Source organism: Tachypleus tridentatus, chromosome 9 (assembly GCF_004210375.1).
Source record: "Tachypleus tridentatus isolate NWPU-2018 chromosome 9, ASM421037v1, whole genome shotgun sequence".
In the NCBI taxonomy this organism is placed as follows: domain Eukaryota; kingdom Metazoa; phylum Arthropoda; class Merostomata; order Xiphosura; family Limulidae; genus Tachypleus; species Tachypleus tridentatus.
In genome coordinates, this window is record NC_134833.1 from 1,936,976 (window position 1) to 1,962,313 (window position 25,338).

Genomic DNA, 25,338 nt, shown 5'->3' on the forward strand with positions numbered 1-25,338 from the left:
ACGTCACTTGTATGTGGTTACTGTAATAACACTTCTATATATAACCTGTTTGTAGTCACTGTAATAACACTTCTATATATAACCTGTTTCTAGGTCACTGTAATACTACTCTATATATAACCTTGTTTCTAGGTCACTGTAATAATACTTCTATGTATAACCTGTTTCTAGGTCACTGTAATAATACTTCTATATATAACCTGTTTCTAGGTCACTGTAATAATACTTCTATTTATAACCTTTTTCTAGGTCACTGTAATAACACTTCTATATATAACCTGTTTCTAGGTCACTGTAATAATACTTCTATATATAACCTGTTTCTAGGTCACTGTAATAACACTTCTATGTATAACCTGTTTCTAGATCACTGTAATAATACTTCTATATATTACCTGTTTCTAGGTCACTGTAATAATACTTCTATATATAACCTGTTTCTAGGTCACTCTAAAAACACTTCTATGTATAACCTGTTTCTAGGTCACTGTAATAATACTTCTATATATAACCTGTTTCTAGGTTACTGTAATAATACTTAATACGTCACATGTGTCTGGCTACCGTAATAATACTTTCATACGTCACTTGTATGTGGTTACTGTAATAACAATTCTATATATAACCTGTTTCTAGGTCACTGTAATAATACTTCTATATATAACATGTTTCTGGGTACTGTAATAATTTCTACTGTTTCTATACGTCATAATACTTGTATGTGGTTACTGTAATAATACTTCTATATATAACCTGTTTCTAGGTCACTGTAATAATACTTCTATATATAACCTGTTTCTAGGTCACTGTAATAACTACTTCTATATATAACCTGTTTCTAGGTCACTGTAATAACACTTCTATGTATAACCTGTTTCTAGGTCACTGTAATAATACTTCTATATATTACCTGTTTCTAGGTCACTGTAATAATACTTCTATATATAACCTGTTTCTAGGTCACTGTAATAATACTTCTATATATAACCTGTTTCTAGGTCACTGTAATAATACTTCTATATATAACCTGTTTCTAGGTTACTGTAATAATACTTAATACGTCACATGTGTCTGGCTACCGTAATAATACTTTCATACGTCACTTGTATGTGGTTACTGTAATAACAATTCTATATATAACCTGTTTCTAGGTCACTGTAATAATACTTCTATACGTCACATGTCTGGTTACCGTAATAATACTTTAATACGTCACTTGCATGTGGTTACTGTAATAACAGTTCAATGTATAATCTGTTTCTAGGTCACTCTAATGATACTTTTATACATCACATGTGTGTGGTTACCGTAATATTACTTTCATACGTCACTTGTATGTGGTTACTGTAATAATACTTCTATATATAACCTGTTTCTGGGTCACTGTAATAATAATACTTCTATATATAACCTGTTTCTAGGTCACTGTAATAATACTTCTATATATAACCTGTTTCTAGGTCACTGTAATAATACTTCTATATATAACCTGTTTGTAGGTTACTGTAATAATACTTCTATATATAACCTGTTTCTAGGTCACTGTAATAACACTTCTATATATAACCTGTTTCTAGGTCACTGTAATACACTTCTATATATAACCTGTTTCTAGGTCACTGTAATAATACTTCTATGTATAACCTGTTTCTAGGTCACTGTAATAATACTTCTATACGTCACATGTGTCTGGTTACCGTAATAATACTTTCATACGTCACTTGCATGTGGTTACTGTAATAACACTTCTATATATAACCTGTTTCTAGGTCACTGTAATAACACTTCTATATATAACCTTTTTCTAGGTTACTGTAATAATACTTTTATACGTCACATGTCTCTCGCTACCGCAATAATACCTTCATACGTCACTTGTATGTGGTTACTGTAGTAACACTTCTATATATAACCTGTTTCTAGGTCACTGTAATAATACTTCTATATATAACCTGTTTCTAGGTCACTGTAATAATACTTCTATGTATAACCTGTTTCTAGGTCACTGTAATAACACTTCTATATATAACCTGTTTCTAGGTCACTGTAATAATACTTCTATATATAACCTGTTTCTAGGTCACTGTAATAACACTTCTATGTATAACCTGTTTCTAGGTCACTGTAATAATACTTCTATATATAACCTGTTTCTAGGTCACTGTAATAATACTTCTATACGTCACATGTGTCTGGCTACCGTAATAATACTTTCATACGTCACTTGTATGTGGTTACTGTAATAACACTTCTATATATAACCTGTTTCTAGGTCACTGTAATAACACTTCTATATATAACCTGTTTCTAGGTCACTGTAATAATACTTCTATATATTACCTGTTTCTAGGTCACTGTAATAATACTTCTATGTATAACCTGTTTCTAGGTCACTGTAATAATACTTCTATGTATAACCTGTTTCTAGGTCACTGTAATAATACTTCTATATATAACTGTTTCTAGGTCACTGTAATAACACTTCTATATATAACCTGTTTCTAGGTCACTGTAATAATACTTCTATATATAACCTGTTTCTAGGTCACTGTAATAATACTTCTATGTATAACCTGTTTCTAGGTCACTGTAATAATACTTCTATATATAACCTGTTTCTAGGTCACTGTAATAATACTTCTATATATAACCTGTTTCTAGGTCACTGTAATAACACTTCTATATATAACCTGTTTCTAGGTTACTGTAATAATACTTTATACGTCACATGTGTCTGGCTATACTTTTATACATCACTTGTATGTGGTTACTGTAATAACAATTCTATATATAACCTGTTTCTAGGTCACTGTAATAATACTTCTATACGTCACATGTGTCTGGTTACCGTAATAATACTTTAATACGTCACTTGCATGTGGTTACTGTAATAACACTTCTATATATAACCTGTTTCTAGGTCACTGTAATAATACTTCTATACATCACATGTTTCTAGGTTACTGTAATAATACTTTCATACGTCACTTGTATGTGGTTACTGTAATAATACTTCTATATATAACCTGTTTCTAGGTCACTGTAATAATACTTCTATATATAACCTGTTTCTAGGTCACTGTAATAATACTTCTATATATAACCTGTTTCTAGGTCACTGTAATAACACTTCTATGTATAACCTGTTTCTAGATCACTGTAATAATACTTCTGTATATTACCTGTTTCTAGGTCACTGTAATAATACTTCTATATATAACCTGTTTCTAGGTCACTCTAAAACACTTCTATGTATAACCTGTTTCTAGGTCACTGTAATAATACTTCTATATATAACCTGTTTCTAGGTTACTGTAATAATACTTAATACGTCACATGTGTCTGGCTACCGTAATAATACTTTCATACATCACTTGTATGTGGTTACTGTAATAACAATTCTATATATAACCTGTTTCTAGGCCACTGTAATAATACTTCTATACGTCACATGTGTCTGGTTACCGTAATAATACTTTAATACGTCACTTGCATGTGGTTACTGTAATAACAGTTCAATGTATAATCTGTTTCTAGGTCACTGTAATGATACTTTTATACATCACATGTGTGTGGTTACCGTAATATTACTTTCATACGTCACTTGTATGTGGTTACTGTAATAATACTTCTATATATAACCTGTTTCTAGGTCACTGTAATAATACTTCTATATATAACCTGTTTCTAGGTCACTGTAATAATACTTCTGTATATAACCTCTTTGTAGGTTACTTTAATAATACTTCTATATATAACCTGTTTCTAGGTCACTGTAATAACACTTCTATGTATAACCTGTTTCTAGGTCACTGTAATACACTTCTATATATAACCTGTTTCTAGGTCACTGTAATAATACTTCTATGTATAACCTGTTTCTAGGTCACTGTAATAATACTTCTATACGTCACATGTGTCTGGTTACCGTAATAATACTTTCATACGTCACTTGCATGTGGTTACTGTAATAACACTTCTATATATAACCTGTTTCTGGGTCACTGTAATAACATTTCTATATATAACCTTTTTCTAGATTACTGTAATAATACTTTTATACGTCACATGTCTCTCGCTACCGCAATAATACCTTCATACGTCACTTGTATGTGGTTACTGTAATAACACTTCTATATATAACCTGTTTCTAGGTCACTGTAATAGTATTTCTATATATTACCTGTTTCTAGGTCACTGTAATAATACTTCTATGTATAACCTGTTTCTAGGTCACTGTAATAACACTTCTATATATAACCTGTTTCTAGGTCACTGTAATAATTCTTCTACAATAACCTGTTTCTAGGTCACTGTAAAAACACTTCTATGTATAACCTGTTTCTAGGTCACTATAATAATACTTCTATATATAACCTGTTTCTAGGTTACTGTAATAATACTTTATACGTCACAAGTGTCTGGCTACCGTAATAATACTTTCATACGTCACTTGTATGTGGTTACTGTAATAACACTTCTATATATAACCTGTTTGTAGTCACTGTAATAACACTTCTATATATAACCTGTTTCTAGGTCACTGTAATAATACTTCTATATATAACCTGTTTCTAGGTCACTGTAATAATACTTCTATGTATAACCTGTTTCTAGGTCACTGTAATAATACTTCTATGTATAACCTGTTTCTAGGTCACTGTAATAATACTTCTATCTATAACCTGTTTCTAGGTCACTGTAATAACACTTCTATATATAACCTGTTTCTAGGTCACTGTAATAATTCTTCTATATATAACCTGTTTCTAGGTCACTGTAATAACACTTCTATGTATAACCTGTTTCTAGGTCACTGTAATAATACTTCTATATATTACCTGTTTCTAGGTCACTGTAATAATACTTCTATATATAACCTGTTTCTAGGTCACTGTAATAACACTTCTATATATAACCTGTTTCTAGGTTACTGTAATAATACTTAATACGTCACATGTGTCTGGCTACCGTAATAATACTTTCATACGTCACTTGTATGTGGTTACTGTAATAACACTTCTATATATAACCTGTTTCTAGGTCACTGTAATAATACTTCTATACGTCACATGTGTCTGGTTACCGTAATAATACTTTCATACGTCACTTGTATGTGGTTACTGTAATAACACTTCAATGTATAACCTGTTTCTAGGTCACTGTAATAATATTTCTATACATCACATGTGTCTGGTTACCGTAATATTACTTTCATACGTCACTTGTATGTGGTTACTGTAATAATACTTCTATATATAACCTGTTTCTAGGTCACTGTAATAATACTTCTATATAACCTGTTTCTTCTATGTAGGTTACTGTAATAATACTTCTATATATAACCTGTTTCTAGGTCACTGTAATAACACTTCTATGTATAACCTGTTTCTAGATCACTGTAATAATACTTCTATATATAACCTGTTTCTAGGTCACTGTAATAATACTTCTATATATAACCTGTTTCTAGGTCACTGTAAAAACACTTCTATGTATAACCTGTTTCTAGGTCACTGTAATAATACTTCTATATATAACCTGTTTCTAGGTTACTGTAATAATACTTAATACGTCACATGTGTCTGGCTACCGTAATAATACTTTCATACGTCACTTGTATGTGGTTACTGTAATAACACTTCTATATATAACCTGTTTCTAGGTCACTGTAATAATACTTCTATACGTCACATGTGTCTGGTTACCGTAATAATACTTTCATACGTCACTTGCATGTGGTTACTGTAATAACACTTCTATGTATAACCTGTTTCTAGGTCACTGTAATAATACTTTATACATCACATGTTTGTGGTTACCGTAATATTACTTTCATACGTCACTTGTATGTGGTTACTGTAATAATACTTCTATATATAACCTGTTTCTAGGTCACTGTAATAATACTTCTATATATAACCTGTTTCTAGGTCACTGTAATAATACTTCTATATATTACCTGTTTCTAGGTCACTGTAATAATACTTCTATATATAACCTGTTTCTAGGTCACTCTAAAAACACTTCTATGTATAACCTGTTTCTAGGTCACTGTAATAATACTTCTATATATAACCTGTTTCTAGGTTACTGTAATAATACTTAATACGTCACATGTGTCTGGCTACCGTAATAATACTTTCATACATCACTTGTATGTGGTTACTGTAATAACAATTCTATATATAACCTGTTTCTAGGTCACTGTAATAATACTTCTATACGTCACATGTGTCTGGTTACCGTAATAATACTTTTATACGTCACTTGTATGTGGTTACTGTAATAACACTTCTATGTATAACCTGTTTCTAGGTCACTGTAATAATACTTTATACATCACATGTGTCTGGTTACCGTAATATTACTTTCATACGTCACTTGTATGTGGTTACTGTAATAATACTTCTATATATAACCTGTTTCTAGGTCACTGTAATAATACTTCTATATATAACCTGTTTCTAGGTCACTGTAATAACACTTCTATGTATAACCTGTTTCTAGGTCACTGTAATACACTTCTATATATAACCTGTTTCTAGGTCACTGTAATAATACTTCTATGTATAACCTGTTTCTAGGTCACTGTAATAATACTTCTATACGTCACATGTGTCTGGTTACCGTAATAATACTTTCATACGTCACTTGCATGTGGTTACTGTAATAATACTTCTATATATAACCTGTTTCTGGGTCACTGTAATAACATTTCTATATATAACCTGTTTCTAGGTTACTGTAATAATACTTTTATACGTCACATGTCTCTCGCTACCGCAATAATACCTTCATGCCTCACTTGTATGTGGTTACTGTAATAACACTTCTATATATAACCTGTTTCTAGGTCACTGTAATAATACTTCTATATATAACCTGTTTCTAGGTCACTGTAATAATACTTCTATGTATAACCTGTTTCTAGGTCACTGTAATAATACTTCTGTATATTACCTGTTTCTAGGTCACTGTAATAATACTTCTATATGTAACCTGTTTCTAGGTCACTCTAAAAACACTTCAATGTATAACCTGTTTCTAGGTCACTGTAATAATACTTAATACGTCACATGTGTCTGGCTACCGTAATAATACTTTCATACATCACTTGTATGTGGTTACTGTAATAACACTTCTATATATAACCTGTTTCTAGGTCACTGTAATAATACTTCTATACGTCACATGTGTCTGGTTACCGTAATAATACTTTAATACGTCACTTGCATGTGGTTACTGTAATAACAGTTCAATATATAACCTGTTTCTAGGTCACTGTAATGATACTTTTATACATCACATGTGTGTGGTTACCGTAATATTACTTTCATACGTCACTTGTATGTGGTTACTGTAATAATACTTCTATATATAACCTGTTTCTAGGTCACTGTAATAATACTTCTATATATAACCTGTTTCTAGGTCACTGTAATAATACTTCTATATATAACCTGTTTGTAGGTTACCGTAATAATACTTTCATACGTCACTTGCATGTGGTTACTGTAATAACACTTCTATATATAACCTGTTTCTGGGTCACTGTAATAACATTTCTATATATAACCTTTTTCTAGATTACTGTAATAATACTTTTATACGTCACATGTCTCTCGCTACCGCAATAATACCTTCATACGTTACTTGTATGTGGTTACTGTAATAACACTTCTATATATAACCTGTTTCTAGGTCACTGTAATAGTATTTCTATATATTACCTGTTTCTAGGTCACTGTAATAATACTTCTATGTATAACCTGTTTCTAGGTCACTGTAATAATACTTCTATATATAACCTGTTTCTAGGTCACTGTAATAATTCTTCTATATATAACCTGTTTCTAGGTCACTGTAATAACACTTCTATGTATAACCTGTTTCTAGATCACTGTAATAATACTTCTATATATTACCTGTTTCTAGGTCACTGTAATAATACTTCTATATATAACCTGTTTCTAGGTCACTGTAAAACACTTCTATGTATAACCTGTTTGTAGGTCACTGTAATAATACTTCTATATATAACCTGTTTCTAGGTTACTGTAATAATACTTAATACGTCACATGTGTCTGGCTACCGTAATAATACTTTCATACGTAACTTGTATGTGGTTACTGTAATAATACTTCTATATATAACCTGTTTCTAGGTCACTGTAATAATACTTCTATATATAACCTGTTTCTAGGTCACTGTAATAACACTTCTATATATAACCTGTTTCTAGGTCACTGTAATAATACTTCTATATATAACCTGTTTCTAGGTTACTGTAATAACACTTCTATATATAACCTGTTTCTAGGTCACTGTAATAACACTTCTATGTATAACCTGTTTCTAGGTCACTGTAATAACACTTCTATGTATAACCTGTTTCTAGGTCACTCTAAAAACACTTCTATGTGTAACCTGTTTCTAGGTCACTGTAATAATACTTATATATATAAACTGTTTCTAGGTTACTGTAATAATACTTTATACGTCACATGTGTTTAGCTACCGTAATATTACTTTCATACGTCACTTGTATTTGGTTACTGTCATAACACTTCTATATATAACCTCTTTCTAGGTCACTGTAATAATACTTCTATACGTCACATGTGTCTGGTTACCGTAATAATACTTTCATACGTCACTTGCATGTGGTTACTGTAATAACACTTCAATGTATAACCTGTTTCTAGGTCACTGTAATAATACTTCTATACATGACATGTGTCTGGTTACCGTAATAATACTTTCATACGTCACTTGTATGTGGTTACTGTAATAACACTTCTATATATAACCTGTTTCTAGGTCACTGTAATAACACTTCTATGTATAACCTGTTTCTAGGTCACTGTAATAATACTTCTATATATTACCTGTTTCTATGTCACTGTAATAATACTTCTATATATAACCTGTTTCTAGGTCACTCTAAAAACACTTCTATGTATAACCTGTTTCTAGGTCACTGTAATAATACTTCTATATATAACCTGTTTCTAGGTTACTGTAATAATACTTTATACGTCACATGTGTCTGGCTACCGTAATAATACTTTCATACGTCACTTGTATGTGGTTACTGTAATAACACTTCTATATATAACCTGTTTGTAGGCCACTGTAATAATACTTCTATACGTCACATGTGTCTGGTTACCGTAATATTACTTTCATACGTCACTTGTATGTGGTTACTGTAATAATACTTCTATATATAACCTGTTTCTAGGTCACTGTAATAGTACTTCTATATATTACCTGTTTCTAGGTCACTGTAATAATACTTCTATGTATAACCTGTTTCTAGGTCACTGTAATAATACTTCTATGTATAACCTGTTTCTAGGTCACTGTAATAATACTTCTATGTATAACCTGTTTCTAGGTCACTGTAATAACACTTCTATATATAACCTGTTTCTAGGTCACTGTAATAATACTTCTATATATAACCTGTTTCTAGGTCACTCTAAAACACTTCTATGTATAACCTATTTCTAGGTCACTGTAATAATACTTCTATATATAACCTGTTTCTAGGTTACTGTAATAATACTTGATACGTCACATGTGTCTGGCTACCGTAATAATACTTTCATACGTCACTTGTATGTGGTTACTGTAATAACAATTCTATATATAACCTGTTTCTTGGTCACTGTAATAACACTTCTATATATCACCTGTTTCTAGGTCACCGTAATAATACTTCTATACTTCACATGTGTCTGGTTACCGTAATAATACTTCGATACACCACATGTGTCCGCGTTACTGTAATAACATTTCGATATATCACCTGTTTCTGTAGTAGTATTTCGATATATCTTCTGTTTCTGGTTACTGGAATAATTCTTCAATACGGCACCTTTCCATCGGTTACTGTAATAAGACTTCGAAACATCATTTGTGTCTAAGTTTATATAATATGGTTTTAGGTTTTTTTAGATTAGTAGCTGTTGAAGAATACCTTATTAAAGAGGACATATTGATTATAAATTCTTTAGATTAATACCTGTTAAAGAACACGTAATCGTTGTGGTTTCTTTAGTTTGGTTCCTGTTAAGGAATATCTAATGGTTATAGTATCTATAGATTACTACCCGTTAAAGAACACATAATTGTCATAGGTTCTATAGATTACTACCTTTTAAATAAAACACCTAATGGTTACATGTTCTTTAGATCTGTACTGCTTAAATAACACCTAACTGTTATAGGTTCTTTAGGTTAGTACCTGTTAAACCTAATGGTTGTTTTTTTTTTGTTACTTGTAGGATTACACTTTGGATATTTACTTACGTCAAACATGGCTGGACCACAGACTTAATCTGGCAATTTTTGTTGTAAACCATACAGTAACCATGAGTGGAAAAGACATCATCAGTCGTATGTGGAAACCCGACTTGTTCTTCAGGAACGTGAAGGAGGCTGCATTCCACTTTGTTACTGTTCCTAACATGCTGTTGAAAATTTCTCCAGAGGGTGTCGTTCTTTATAGCATGAGGTAGGCAATGTATTAGGCATTCATTTTTGTAACAGAAGTAAGAATATTGCTTTCACGTATTTAGTAATATTTAAGTGTAATATTATTGTTGTAGTAGCAATGCTTACGTGTAATGTTATCCTTGTAGTAGTAATGTTAATATATTTTGCTATTCTTGGAATAGTAATGTTTATGTGTAAAGTTATTCTTGTAATAATAATGTTTATAAGCGATGTTGTTGGTGTAGTAGTAATGTTTATGTGTAATGTTTTGGTGACGTAGTAATGTTTACATGTAAATTTATTGTTCTAGTAGTAATACTTATGTGTAATGTTATTCTTCCAATAGTAATGTATATTTGTAATATTATTGTTACACAAGTAAATAGTATGTGTAGTGTTATTGGTGTAGTAGTGATGTTTATGTGTAATATTATTGTTGTGCAAGTAAAGTGTATGTGTAATGTTATTGGTGTAGTAGAAATGTTTATGTGTAATATTATTGTTGAGCAAGTAAAGTGTATGTGTAATGTTATTGATGTAGTAGTAATGTTTATGGGTAATATTATTATTGTTGTGGTAATGTTAATGTGTAATAATATTCTTGTAATATTAATGTTTATGTGTAATGTTACCGTTGTAATATTAATGTATATGTACAATTTTATACTTATGGTATTAATGTTTATGTGTATTATTATTCTTTTAATAATAATGTTTATAGGTAATGTTATTCTTGTATAATAATGTTTTCAGTAATGTTTTGTATTATTAATATTTAAGTGTAATGTTATTCTTCCAGTAGTAATATTTAAGTGTAATGTTATTGTTGTAGTAGTAATATTTAAGTGTAATGTTATTGTTGTAGTAGTAATGCTAATGTGTAATGTTATTGTCATAGTAGCAATGTTAATGTGTAATGTTATTCTTCCAGAAATAATGTTTATGTGTAAAGTTATTATTGTAGTAGTAATGCTTATAGGTAATGATATAAGTGTAATAGTAAAGTTTATGTGTAATGTTATTCTTGTAGCAGTAATGTTAATATGTAATGTTATTGATGTAATAGTAATTTTATTGTATAGTAGTAATGTTTAGGTGTAGTATTTTTGCTGTAGTAGTAATATCTAACGGTAATATTACTGTAATAGTAGTAATATTTATATGTAAATGTATTTCTGTTGTTGTTCTTGTAATGCTTAGGTATAATGTGGTTGTTGTAGTAGTAATGTTTATGTGTAATGTTATTACTGTAATAGTAATGCTTAAGTGTAATGTTATTGGTGTAGTAGTAAGGCTTATGTGTAATGTTACTGTTGTAGTAATAATATTTATGGGAAATATTATTGGTGTTGTTGTAATTTTAGTGTATAATGTTATTGTTTGTGAATTAATATAAATGTGGAATGATATTGTTTGTGAAGTAATATAAATGTGTAATGATATTGTTTATTAAGTAATATAAATGTGTAATGATATTGTTTGTGAAGTAATATAACTGTGTAATAATATTCTTGCAGTAGAAATGTTTTCGTGTAATATTATTCTTGTACTAGTAATATTTATGTGTAATGTTACTGTTGTAATAGTAAAGTTTATGTGTAATGTTATTAGAGTTTTTTTAAGTAGAAGTTTTTGTTTAAATATAGTTCCCCAAAGACATTTTGAAACACTGAGCTCTGTATATTCACTCCACAGCATCCTTTTACAATAGAATATATGCATTGTTAATTACGTGGCGAGTTTTTTATAAAACAACAACCGTGTTTGCTGTTATTATATGATCTGATTGGAATACATTGATGCTTATATCGAAAACTTATTATTACTGGTGTTTCTGACAAAAAATTTGAGTGAGTTGTACGATTAGTAGTCATTCAAACAATGTAAAATACACAGTTTTTTATCAACTAGTATATTAAAGACAAAGTTTATTGTTAACTAGTATATTAAATACAGAGTTCTTTGTTAACTAGTATATTAAAGACAAAGTTCTTTGTTAACTAGTATATTAAAGACACAGTTCTTTGTTAACTAGTATATTAAATACACAGTTCTTTGTTAACTAGTATATTAAAGACAAAGTTCTTTGTTAACTAGTATATTAAATACACAGTTCTTTGTTAACAAGTACGTTAAAAACACAGTTCTTTGTTAACAAGTACATTAAAGACACAGTTCTTTGTTAACTAGTATATTAAAGACACAGTTCTTTGTTAACTATTATATTAAATACGCAGTTTTTTGTTAACTAGTATATTAAATACAGTTCTTTGTTAACAAGTTTTTTCTTTGTTAACAAGTAACATTAAAGACACAGTTCTTTGTTAACTAGTATATTAAATACGCAGTTCTTTGTTAACTAGCATATTAAATACACAGTTCTTTGTTAACTAGTATATTAAAGACAAAGTTCTTTGTTAACTAGTATATTAAAGACAAAGTTCTTTGTTAACTAGTATAATAAAGACAAAGTTATTTGTTAACTGGTATATTAAAGACAAAGTTATTTGTTAACTAGTATATTAAAGACACTGTTCTTTGTTAACTGGTATATTAAATACACAGTTCTTTGTTAACTAGTATATTAAAGACACAGTTCTTTGTTAACTAGTATATTAAAGACAGTGTTCTTTGTTAACTGGTATATTAAATACACAGTTCTTTGTTAACTAGTATATTAAAGACAAAGTTCTTTGTTAACTAGTATATTAAAGACACAGTTCTTTGTTAACTACTATATTAAAGACACTGTTCTTTGTTAACTGGTATATTAAAGACACTGTTCTTTGTTAACTGGTATATTAAATACACAGTTCTTGGTTAACTAGTATATTAAATACACAGTTCTTTGTTAACTAGTATATTAAAGACACAGTTCTTTTTAACTAGTATATTAAAGACACTGTTCTTTCTTAACTAGTATATTAAATACACAGTTCTTTCTTAACTAGTATATTAAAGACACAGTTCTTTGTTAACTAGTATATTAAATACACAGTTCTTTGTTAACTAGTATATTAAAGACACAGTTCTTTGTTAACTAGTATATTAAAGATACAGTTCTTTGTTAACTAGTATATTAAATACACAGTTCTTTTTTAACTGGTATATTAAAGACAGTTCTTTGTTAACTAGTATATTAAAGACACTGTTCTTTATCAACTGGAATATTAAATACACAGTTCTTTGTTAACTGGTATATTAAATACACAGTTCTTTGTTAACTAGTATATTAAAGACACTGTTCTTTGTCAACTGGTATATTAAATACACAGTTCTTTGTTAACTAGTATATTAAAGACACAGTTCTTTGTTAACTAGTATATTAAATACACAGTTCTTTCTTAACTAGTATATTAAATAAACTGTTCTTTGTTAACTGGTATATTAAATAAACTGTTCTTTGTTAACTGGTATATTAAAGACACTGTTCTTTGTTAACTGGTATATTAAATACACAGTTCTTTGTTAACTAGTATATTAAAGACACTGTTCTTTGTTAACTGGTATAATAAAAACACAGTTTCTTGTTAACTAGTATATTAAAGACACAGTTCTTTGTTAACTGGTATATTAAATACACAGTTCTTTGTTAACTGGTATATTAAATACACAGTTCTTTGTTAACTAGTATATTAAATACATAGTTCTTTGTTAACTAGTATATTATATATATATATATTTAACTCAACCTATCAGACTGACACTGAGATTGTCTTGTCATATGAATTTTCGTTACAATCCTCTCGACACACAACGTTGTCATCTCCTCCTAGGCACATGTAAGTTTTTGAAAGTTGTCGTCACAATCTGTATATAATATTGAAATCTTACGTAAAGTAGTTAAATCAATCATACTCCTTTGTATATAAATCTGGGATGTTACATGAAGTAAGTAAATGAATCATACTCCTTTCCATGCCAAACTCAAATGTTACACAAAATAGTAACTCAATCATATACGTCTATATATAAAACTGAAATGTAAGATACAAAATTTAAATAAATCATACTCGTTTGTACACCAAACGGAAATGTTACATAAAGTAGGCAAAACAATCATACTCGTTTATATATAAAACTAAAATGTTACATAAAGTAGCTATATGAATCATACTCGTCTGCATATAAAACTGAAATATAACAAGAGGTAAGTAAATCAATCATACTGATCTGTACATAAAACTGAAAAGTCTCATAAAGTAAGTAAATCAATCATACTTGTTGATATATCACTCTGAAATGTTAAGTAAAGTTGTTAAATCAATCATACTCGTCTCTATTTTAAACTGTAATGTTACTTAAAGTAGGTAAATAACTCATACTAGTCTGTATATTAAACTTTCATGTTAACTAAATTGTGTAAATCAGTAACACTTGTCTATACATAACACTAAAATGTCAAATAATGTTGTTAAATCACTCATACTTGTCAGTATATAAAATTAAAAGTTACAAAAGTAGGTAAATCAATGATACTCGTCTGTATATAAATTGTAATGTTAGATAAAGTAGGTGACTCTATTATACTCCTCTGGGTATAAAACTAAAATGTCATACAATATAGGGCAAATAACTTATACTTAATATTATATAAAACTAAAAGTTACATAAAGAAGGTAAATCAATCATATTCGTCTGTATGTAAAACTAAAATGTCATACAATATAGGGCAAATAACTTATACTTGTTATTATATAAAACTAAAAGTTACATAAAGAAGGTAAATCAATCATATTCGTCTGTATGTAAAACTAAAATGTCACACAATATAGGACAAATAACTTATACTTGTTATTATATAAAACTATAATGTTACTTGAAGAAGGTAAATCAAACATATTCGTCTGTACATAAAACTAAAATGTCATACAATATAGGGCAAATAACTTATACTTGTTATTATATAAAACTAAAATATAAAGAAGGTAAAACAATCATATTCGTCTGTATATAAAACTAAAATGTCATACAATATAGGGCAAATAACTTATACTTGTTATTATATAAAACTAAAATATAAAGAAGGTAAAACAATCATATTCGTCTGTATATAAAACTAAAATGTCATACAATATAGGGCAAATAACTTATACTTGTTATTATATAAAACTAAAATTTACATAAAGAAGGTAAATCAATCATATTCGTCTGTATATAAAACATAATTGTCGTATAAAGTAGATAAATCGATCATAGTTGTTTGTATAGAAAATTGAATTGTCACATAAAGTTGGTATATCATACATACTTCTGTGTATATAAAACTGTAACGTACATGTAGTAGGTTAATCAAATACAGTTGTCTGTATTAAAATTCTAATGTTAGGTAAACTATGTAAATCAATGATACTAGTTTATATATAAAACTCAAGTTATGTAAATTATATAGATCAATTATACTCGTCTGTATATAAAACTGATCCTGCATAAAGTAGAAGAATCAGTCACACATTTCTGTATATAAAACTGAAATATGAAGTAGATAAAGCAATCTGAAATGTCACCTAAAGTATGTATTTCAATCACACTCGTCTGTATATAGAACATAGGTGTTACATAAAGTAACTAAATCGTTCACACTCTTCTCTATATAGAACATAGGTGTTACATAAAATAAGTAAATCGTTCATACTCGTCTGTATATAAAACATGGGTGTTACATAAAGTAAGTAAATCGTTCACACTCGTCTGTATATAGAACATAGGTGTTACATAAAGTAAGTAAATCGTTCATACTCGTCTGTATATAAAACATAGGTGTTACATAAAGTAAGTAAATCGTTCACACTCGTCTGTATACAGAACATAGGTGTTACATAAATTAGGTAAATTTCATACTCGTCTGTATATAGAAGAAAGGTGTTACATAAAGTAAGTAAATCGTTCACACTCGTCTGTATACAGAACATAGGTGTTACATAAATTAAGTAAATTTCATACTCGTCTGTATATAGAACATAGGTGTTACATAAAGTAAGTAAATCGTTCACACTCGTCTCTATATAGAACATAGGTGTTACATAAAGTAAGTAAATTGTTCATACTCCTCTGTATACAGAACATAGGTGTTACATAAAATAAGTAAATCGTTCACACTCGTCTGTATATAGAACATAAGTAAATAAAGTAAGTAAATCGTTCACACTCGTCTGTATATAGAACATAGGTGTTACATAAAGGAAGTAAATCGTTCATACTCGTCTGTATATAGAACATAGGTGTTACATAAAATAAGTAAATCGTTCACACTCGTCTGTATATAGAACATAGGTGTTACATAAAGTAAGTAAATCGTTCATACTCATTTGTATATAGAACATAGGTGTTACATAAAGTAAGTAAATCGTTCACACTTGTCTGTATATAGAACATAGGTGTTACATAAAGTAAGTAAATCGTTCACACTCGTCTGTATATAGAACATAGGTGTTACATAAAGTAACTAAATCGTTCACACTCTTCTCTATATAGAACATAGGTGTTACATAAAATAAGTAAATCGTTCATACTCGTCTGTATATAAAACATAGGTGTTACATAAAGTAAGTAAATCGTTCACACTCGTCTGTATATAGAACATAGGTGTTACATAAAGTAAGTAAATCGTTCATACTCGTCTGTATATAAAACATAGGTGTTACATAAAGTAAGTAAATCGTTCACACTCGTCTGTATACAGAACATAGGTGTTACATAAATTAGGTAAATTTCATACTCGTCTGTATATAGAAGAAAGGTGTTACATAAAGTAAGTAAATCGTTCACACTCGTCTGTATACAGAACATAGGTGTTACATAAATTAAGTAAATTTCATACTCGTCTGTATATAGAACATAGGTGTTACATAAAGTAAGTAAATCTTTCACACTCGTCTCTATATAGAACATAGGTGTTACATAAAGTAAGTAAATTGTTCATACTCCTCTGTATACAGAACATAGGTGTAACATAAAGTAAGTAAATCGTTCACACTCGTCTGTATATAGAACATAGGTGTTACATAAAGGAAGTAAATCGTTCATACTCGTCTGTATATAGAACATAGGTGTTACATAAAATAAGTAAATCGTTCACACTCGTCTGTATATAGAACATAGGTGTAACATAAAGTAAGTAAATCGTTCACACTCGTCTGTATATAGAACATAGGCGTTACATAAAAGAAGTAAATCGTTCATACTCGTCTGTATATAGAACATAGGTGTTACATAAAATAAGTAAATCGTTCACACTCGTCTGTATATAGAACATAGGTGTTACATAAAGTAAGTAAATCGTTCATACTCGTCTGTATATGGAACATAGGTGTTACATAAAGTAAGTAAATTGTTCATACTCGTCTGTATATAGAACGTAGGTGTTACATAAAGTAAGTAAATCGTTCATACTCGTTTGTATATAAAACTTATATGTTACGTTAAGTAGGAAACTGAATCAGTCTCTGCTGTGTATAAAACTGAAATGTACATTAAGTAGGTAAGTGAATAACACTCGTCTGTATATAAAACTGAAATATGACTTAAGACAGTTAAATTAGTCATATTCGCCTGTATATAAAACTGAAATGTCACCTAAGATAGTTAAATTAGTCATATTCGCCTGTATATAAAACTGAAATGAAACCTAAGATAGTTAAATTATTAATATTCGTTTGTATATAAAACTGAAATATCACCTAAGACAGTTAAATTAGTCATATTCGCCTGTATATAAAACTGAAATGTCACCTAAGATAGTTAAATTAGTCATATTCGCCTGTATATAAAACTGAAATATCACCTAAGTTAGTTAAATTAGTCATATTTGCCTGTATATAAAACTGAAATGTCAACTAAAATAGTTAAATTAGTCATATTCGCCTGTATATAAAACTGAAATGTCACCTAAGATAGTTAAATTAGTCATATTTGCCTGTATATAAAACTGAAATATCACCTAAGACAGTTAAATTAGTCATATTCGCCTGTATATAAAACTGAAATATCACCTAAGATAGTTAAATTAGTCATATTTGCTTGTATATAAAACTGAAATGTCAACTAAAATAGTTAAATTAGTCATATTCGCCTGTATATAAAACTGAAATGTCACCTAAGATAGTTAAATTAGTCATATTCGCCTGTATATAAAACTGAAATATCACCTAAGATAGTTAAATTAGTTATATTTGCTTGTATATAAAACTGAAATGTCAACTAAAATAGTTAAATTAGTCATATTCGCCTGTATATAAAACTGAAATGTCACCTAAGATAGTTAAATTAGTCATATTTGCCTGTATATAAAACTGAAATATCACCTAAGATAGTTAAATTAGTCATATTTGCCTGTATATAAAACTGAAATGTCACCTAAGATAGTTAAATTAGTCATATTCGCCTGTATATAAAACTGAAATGTCACCTAAGATAGTTAAATTAGTCATATTCGCCTGTATATAAAACTGAAATATCACCTAAGATAGTTAAATTAGTCATATTTGCTTGTATATAAAACTGAAATGTCAACTAAAATAGTTAAATTAGTCATATTCGCCTGTATATAAAACTGAAATGTCACCTAAGATAGTTAAATTAGTCATATTCGCCTGTATATAAAACTGAAATATCACCTAAGATAGTTAAATTAGTCATATTTGCTTGTATATAAAACTGAAATGTCACCTAAGATAGTTAAATTAGTCATATTCGCCTGTATATAAAACTGAAATGTCACCTAAGATAGTTAAATTAGTCATATTCGCCTGTATATAAAACTGAAATATCACCTAAGATAGTTAAATTAGTCATATTCGCCTGTATATAAAACTGAAATGTCACCTAAGATAATTAAATTAGTCATATTCGCCTGTGTCTTTGATGTCTATATCACAAGTGCAATAAACAACAGTTCCATAGTGATAGTGTTCCTTTTAATTTTATTTGTTTAGTGTACTATTAATTTGACTCTCACGTCCACAAACTAAGCATCATAACAAGTTTGACTGTCAGCTGTGAATTTAGGTAGTAAGGTATCATAGCTTTAAACGCCAGTGTTCACTTAAAGTCATTAAAAATCACAGTTTAACTAACAGTTGTTCAAACTAAGTATTCAATCATTTAAATTTGAGTTATTCTCTTCAGTTCACACTTAAGTTTTACTGTCAGTTGTTGAAGCCGAAAAATAAAACACTTATGTTTTACTGTCAGTTGTTCAAATGTTTATAAACTTTTATTTGTAATCAGAGATACAGAAATTACTCCAATATTAATTTTTTTAGTAACCCACATTGTTCTTTGTATAAAGTAAACATCACAGTATTTATCCTTTAACTGTACTCAAATCTCAGTAAATAATGGTACATTCTCAGTAATTCAAGTTTCTTTCGAAAAATATTAAATTTATTTCTTTTTTATATTTTTATTAATTTACACTGATAGACGCACAAACAACTGACCAGGTTGAATTAGCGTGGCAAGAAAATAACCCAATCATTGTAGAAGAACCATTACACTTACCGGAATTTGATATGACTGGCTACACATTTGGAAGTCTCTTACATTCCATTGACACAGGTATGCGCATGTGCAATACTTACATACGTTTTATACTATTCTGACGTTTGATGTTTCAGTAATATTAAAATATAGATCCATGAGTGGATTAACTATGTTCTACAGTGTTTGGTCTACAGTAGCAACCTGTCTCTACTCTTGTGCAAAAATTCGTCTGTTTAGATAGTGAAAATAGAAAAAAACAATGTGTTTATAATCATTCTTATCTCCAACAACCAATGGTTTATTGTTCTAGTTCAATTACTCCTAATAATATTGTATGATCCTTCTTATCCCCTACAAACAATGGTTTGTTGTCCTAGTACAATTACTCCTAACAATGTTATATGATTCATATTACCCCTAATTAACAATGGTTTGTTGTCCTGGTTCAATTACTCCGAACAATGTTATATCATCCTTCTTATCCCTAACTACCAATGTTTGTTGTCCTAGTTCAATTACTTTTAACAATGCTATGTGATCCTTCTTATCCCTAACTACCAATGGTTTGTTGTCCTAGATCAATTACTCCTAACAATGTTATATGATTCTTCTTATTCCCAACTAACAATGGTTTGTTGTCCTAATTCATTTAATCCTAACAATGCTATATGATCCTTCTTATCCCCAACTACCAATGGTTTATTGTCCTAGTTCAATTACTCCTAACAATATTATATGATCCTTCTTATCCCCAACCACCAATGGTTTATTGTCCTGGTTCAATTACTCCTAACAATGTTATATAATCCTTCTTATCCCCAACCACCAATGGTTTGTTGTTCTAGTTCAATAACTCCTAACAATATTATATGATCCTTCTTATCCCCAACCACCAATGGTTTATTGTCCTAGTTCAATTACTCGTAACAATGTTATATGATCCTTCTTACACCCAACTAACCATGGTTAATTGTCGTATTTCAATTACTCTTAACAATGCTATATGATCCTTCTTATTCCTAACTAAAAGTGGTTTGTTGTCCTAGTTAAATTACTTATAACAATGTTACATGATCAATCATATCACCAACTAACTATGGTAATTGTTCTAGTTCAGATACTCCTAACAATGTTATATGATCCTTCTTATCCCCAACTACCAATGGTTTGTTGTCCTAGTTCAATTACTACTAACAATGTTATATGATCCTTCTTATTTTCAATTAACAATGGTTTGTTGTCCTAGTTTAATTATTCCTAACAATTTTATATGATCCTTCTTATCCTAACTACAAATGGTTTGTTGTCCTAGTTCAATTACTCCTAACAATGTTATATGATCCTTCTTATCTTCAATTAACAATAGTTTGTTGTCCTAGTTCAATTATTCCTAACAATTTTATATGATCCTTCTTATCCCTAACTACAAATGGTTTGTTGTTCTAGTTCAATTACTCGTAACAATGTTATATGATTCTTCTTATCCCTAACTAACAATGGTTTTTTGTTCTAGTTCAATTACTCCTAACAATGTTATATTATCCTTCTTATCCCTAACTAAGAATAGTTTGTTGTCCTAGTTTAATTTCTCCTAACATTGTTATATGATCCTTCTTATCCCCAACTACCAATGGTTTGTTGTCCTATTTCAATTACGCTTAACAATGTTATACTATCCTTCTTATCCCTAACTAAGAATGGTTTGTTGTCCTAGCTCAATTACTCCTAACAATGCTATATGATCCTTCTTACCCCCACTAACAATGGTTTGTTGTTCTAGTTCAATTACTCCTAAGAATGTTATACTATCCTTCTTATCCCTAACTAAGAATGGTTTGTTGTCCTAGCTCAATTACTCCTAACAATGTTATATGATCCTTCTTACCCCCACTAACAATGGTTTGTTGTTCTAGTTCAATTACGCCTAAGAATATTATACTATCCATCTTATCCCTAACTAAGAATGGTTTGTTGTCCTAGTTTAATTTCTCCTAACAATGTTATATGATCCTTCTTATCCCCAACTACCAATGGTTTGTTGTCCTAGTTCAATTACTCCTAACAATGCTATATGATCCTTCTTATCTCTAACTAACAATGTTTTTTTGTTCTAGTTCAATTACTCGTAACAATGTTATATGATCCTTCTTAACCCCAACTATCAATGGTTGATATTCCTAGTTCAAGAGGTTTGTTGTTACATTATACTATTTATGCTTAAAGGAGATTACAAATATAATTTTTGTTGTTTTATTACTTTAGACCTTAAAAAACTGCCAATTTTACTAATTAGCTGTGTGATAACAAACGCAGTTTGTTTCATAAGTTAACATAAATTGCCACATAATTGATTCAAATCAATATTTAAATATTCACGAAAAACATTACTCTCAGAATAGGGCTTGGTTTGGAAATGATCATTAATTTTAAAATATAAACAGTTTGTTTGTTGTTTTGCCTTTTTTATCTTTGTTTTTCCATTAAAATTAATAGAAGGATAACAGTAATCACTTATAAGTGGAATGAAATGTTATTGTAGAAGAAGAGTATCTTACAGTAGTGAGATGTCATAATCTTTGAGAGATGTTCAGATACGGATAAAGCATTTGATTAACTGAATAAATTTCATAATATATATTACATGCGTGCATATCGCTACTGAAATTACAAAAATATTAATTCTCAAAAGTTTTTTTAAAAAACCCTCAACCACATAGTAAAAGCTTAAATCAATTAGATAATATTCGTAACTTAAAATGGCAACAAATACATACATTAGAATAACATCCTCATGAAACTGTTTGACACCCCTAAAGTGTATCTTAAATAATACTTTTTTGTTTTCCGGCGTAGGAATTATGATTTGCATTTCTATAACTCATTTCATGTTAACATTGAGAAATGATCATGAATTCTCAGAATGTCTCTTTTTCTTCACTGCGCTGACGAATTTATCATATTTGGCCAACTGAATAAGATTAGAGCCTGTTTTTTCTTTAATATTAAAGGATTGAGAAAAATAATCTTTTAGAATTTGTACAAGGTTAGGTAGTAATGAATAATGATATTACGCACAAAAATATAGGCCAAGAGTTTCCTGTTTATAAAATATATTTAAATTCTTTATAAATGTTAAACACAAAACATTTAATTTTTTTCTTTATATTTATGTAATACATCTGTTATAATTTTTTTAATAAACGTATTTATTTTTTCTTTATTAAACCGTTAATTATTAACTTTGTATCATGAACGAAAGTTAAACACTGTATAGTGCAGCTATACTGGTCTTTCTTCCACAGCTTCTACTGAAATTTTTTATACCTTACATGATATTCTCTACTCATTTGTTACGCTGGGTTTCTCAACAGGTGAAAAATGGGAAAAGTCTAGTATCATTTTGTGGTCATTAAGCACATTCTCGTTAGATTAGAGAATCCACACCATTACCAACTTCTGTCTCATCCTTTATCGTAATAGTTTTAACTTTAAATATTCATTCTGTTAAATGTTTTCTTCTTTGAACTAGTGACGATTTTTTTAAAGGAAATTTCAGTTTCTTAAACACCACGTTTACGTTGAAGCGACAGAACGGGTACCACATGATCCAGACCTACCTCTCCACATTTATGATAGTCATGATCTCGTGGGTTTCTTTCTGGTTAAACGTAGACGCAGTTCCCGCCAGGGTGACCCTTGGGGTGACCACCCTTCTCACACTGACCACTGTAGCAGGAGGAATACGCACTAATCTGCCTCCTGTTTCGTACGTTAAGGCGATTGATGTGTGGATTGGAGTTTGTACTATCATGGTGTTCGGTGTTCTATTGGAGTTCACTCTAGTCAACTACTTATCCCGAAGTAAATTTCCTCCTGAGGAGTTTCGAAAATCAATCAAGATATTTAGTGTCATAGTAAGTGGTTATGAAATATTGAGTGTCAGTATCAATTTCAGATTTTAAAAACATATTGTATATAACCATTACTAACATTTATTAACACATTGTATTTACCATCACTAAAATTTACAAACATATTGCATTTACCATCACTAACATTTAATAACGTTGTATATACCATCACTAACATTTAATAACGTTGTATATACCATCACTAACATTTAATAACATTGTATTTTCCATCACTTATATTTAATTGCATTGTATTTACCATCACAAACATTGATTACAATATTGTACTTACCATCAGTAACGTCTATTAACATATTGCATTTTCCATCAGAAACATTAGTAACATTTTGTATTTACTATCACTGACATTTATTAACATATTGCATGTACTATCAGTAACCTTTAATAATACATTATATTTACCATCATTAATATTTAATAATATATTATACTTACCATCACTAACATTTAATAACGTATTATATTTACTATCAGAAACATTTAACAACATATTGTATTTACGATCACTACCGTTTATTAACATATTGTTTTTATCATAACTATGATTAATTACATATTGCATTTACCATCACTAACGTTTATTAACATATTCAATTTATCATCACTAATATGTAATAATATATTATATTTATCATCACTAACATTTAATAACATATTGTAATTACCATCACTAACATTTAATAACATTGTATTCACCATCACAAACATTCATTACCGTATTGTATTTACCATCACTACCGTTTATTAACATATTGTTTTTATCATAACTATGATTAATTACATATTGCAATTACCATCACTAATATTTTTAACATATTGCATTTACCATCATTAATTTGTAATAACATATTATATTTCCCACCACAAACATTTAATAACATATTGTATTTACCATCACTAACATTAAATAATATATTGTAATTACCATCACACACGTATATTAACATATTGCATTTACCATCACTAACATTTAATAATATATTATATTAACCCTCACTAACATTTAAAAACATACTATATTTACTACAAGAAACATTTAATAACTTATTTTATTTACCATCCAAACATTAGTAACATATTGTATTTACCATCACTAACATTTATTAATATATTGCCTTTACCATCACTATTATTTAATAATATATTATATTTACCATAAATAACATTTAATAACATATTATATTTACAACCACCACAAGCTTTCAATAACATATTGTATCTACCATCACTAACGTTTATTAGCATATTGTATTTACCATCACTAAAGTTTATTAACATATTGTATACACCATTACTCTCATTTATTAATATATTGCATATACCATCAATATCGTTTATTAACATATTGCATTTACCATCGCTAACATATAATAATATATTATGCTAACCATTACTAACATTTAATAACATATTATA

The 25,338-nt window shown here is 29.0% G+C and overlaps 1 protein-coding gene and 1 pseudogene across 1 annotated transcript; one reads left to right on the top strand and one right to left on the bottom strand.

Annotated features, from left to right (window-relative positions):
• Positions 1-6,801, bottom strand: part of LOC143226960 (glutamate-gated chloride channel-like) — a 75,611-nt pseudogene extending 68,810 nt beyond the window's left edge.
• Positions 6,802-9,741: 2,940 nt separating this feature from the next.
• Positions 9,742-23,952, top strand: LOC143226961 (glutamate-gated chloride channel-like). Its single transcript, XM_076458515.1, has 5 exons — positions 9,742-9,756; positions 10,297-10,526; positions 14,207-14,289; positions 19,931-20,065; positions 23,537-23,952. The coding sequence occupies exons 1-5, from the start codon at positions 9,742-9,744 to the stop codon at positions 23,950-23,952; spliced, it is 879 nt and encodes a 292-aa protein (XP_076314630.1).
• Positions 23,953-25,338: the final 1,386 nt, after the last annotated feature.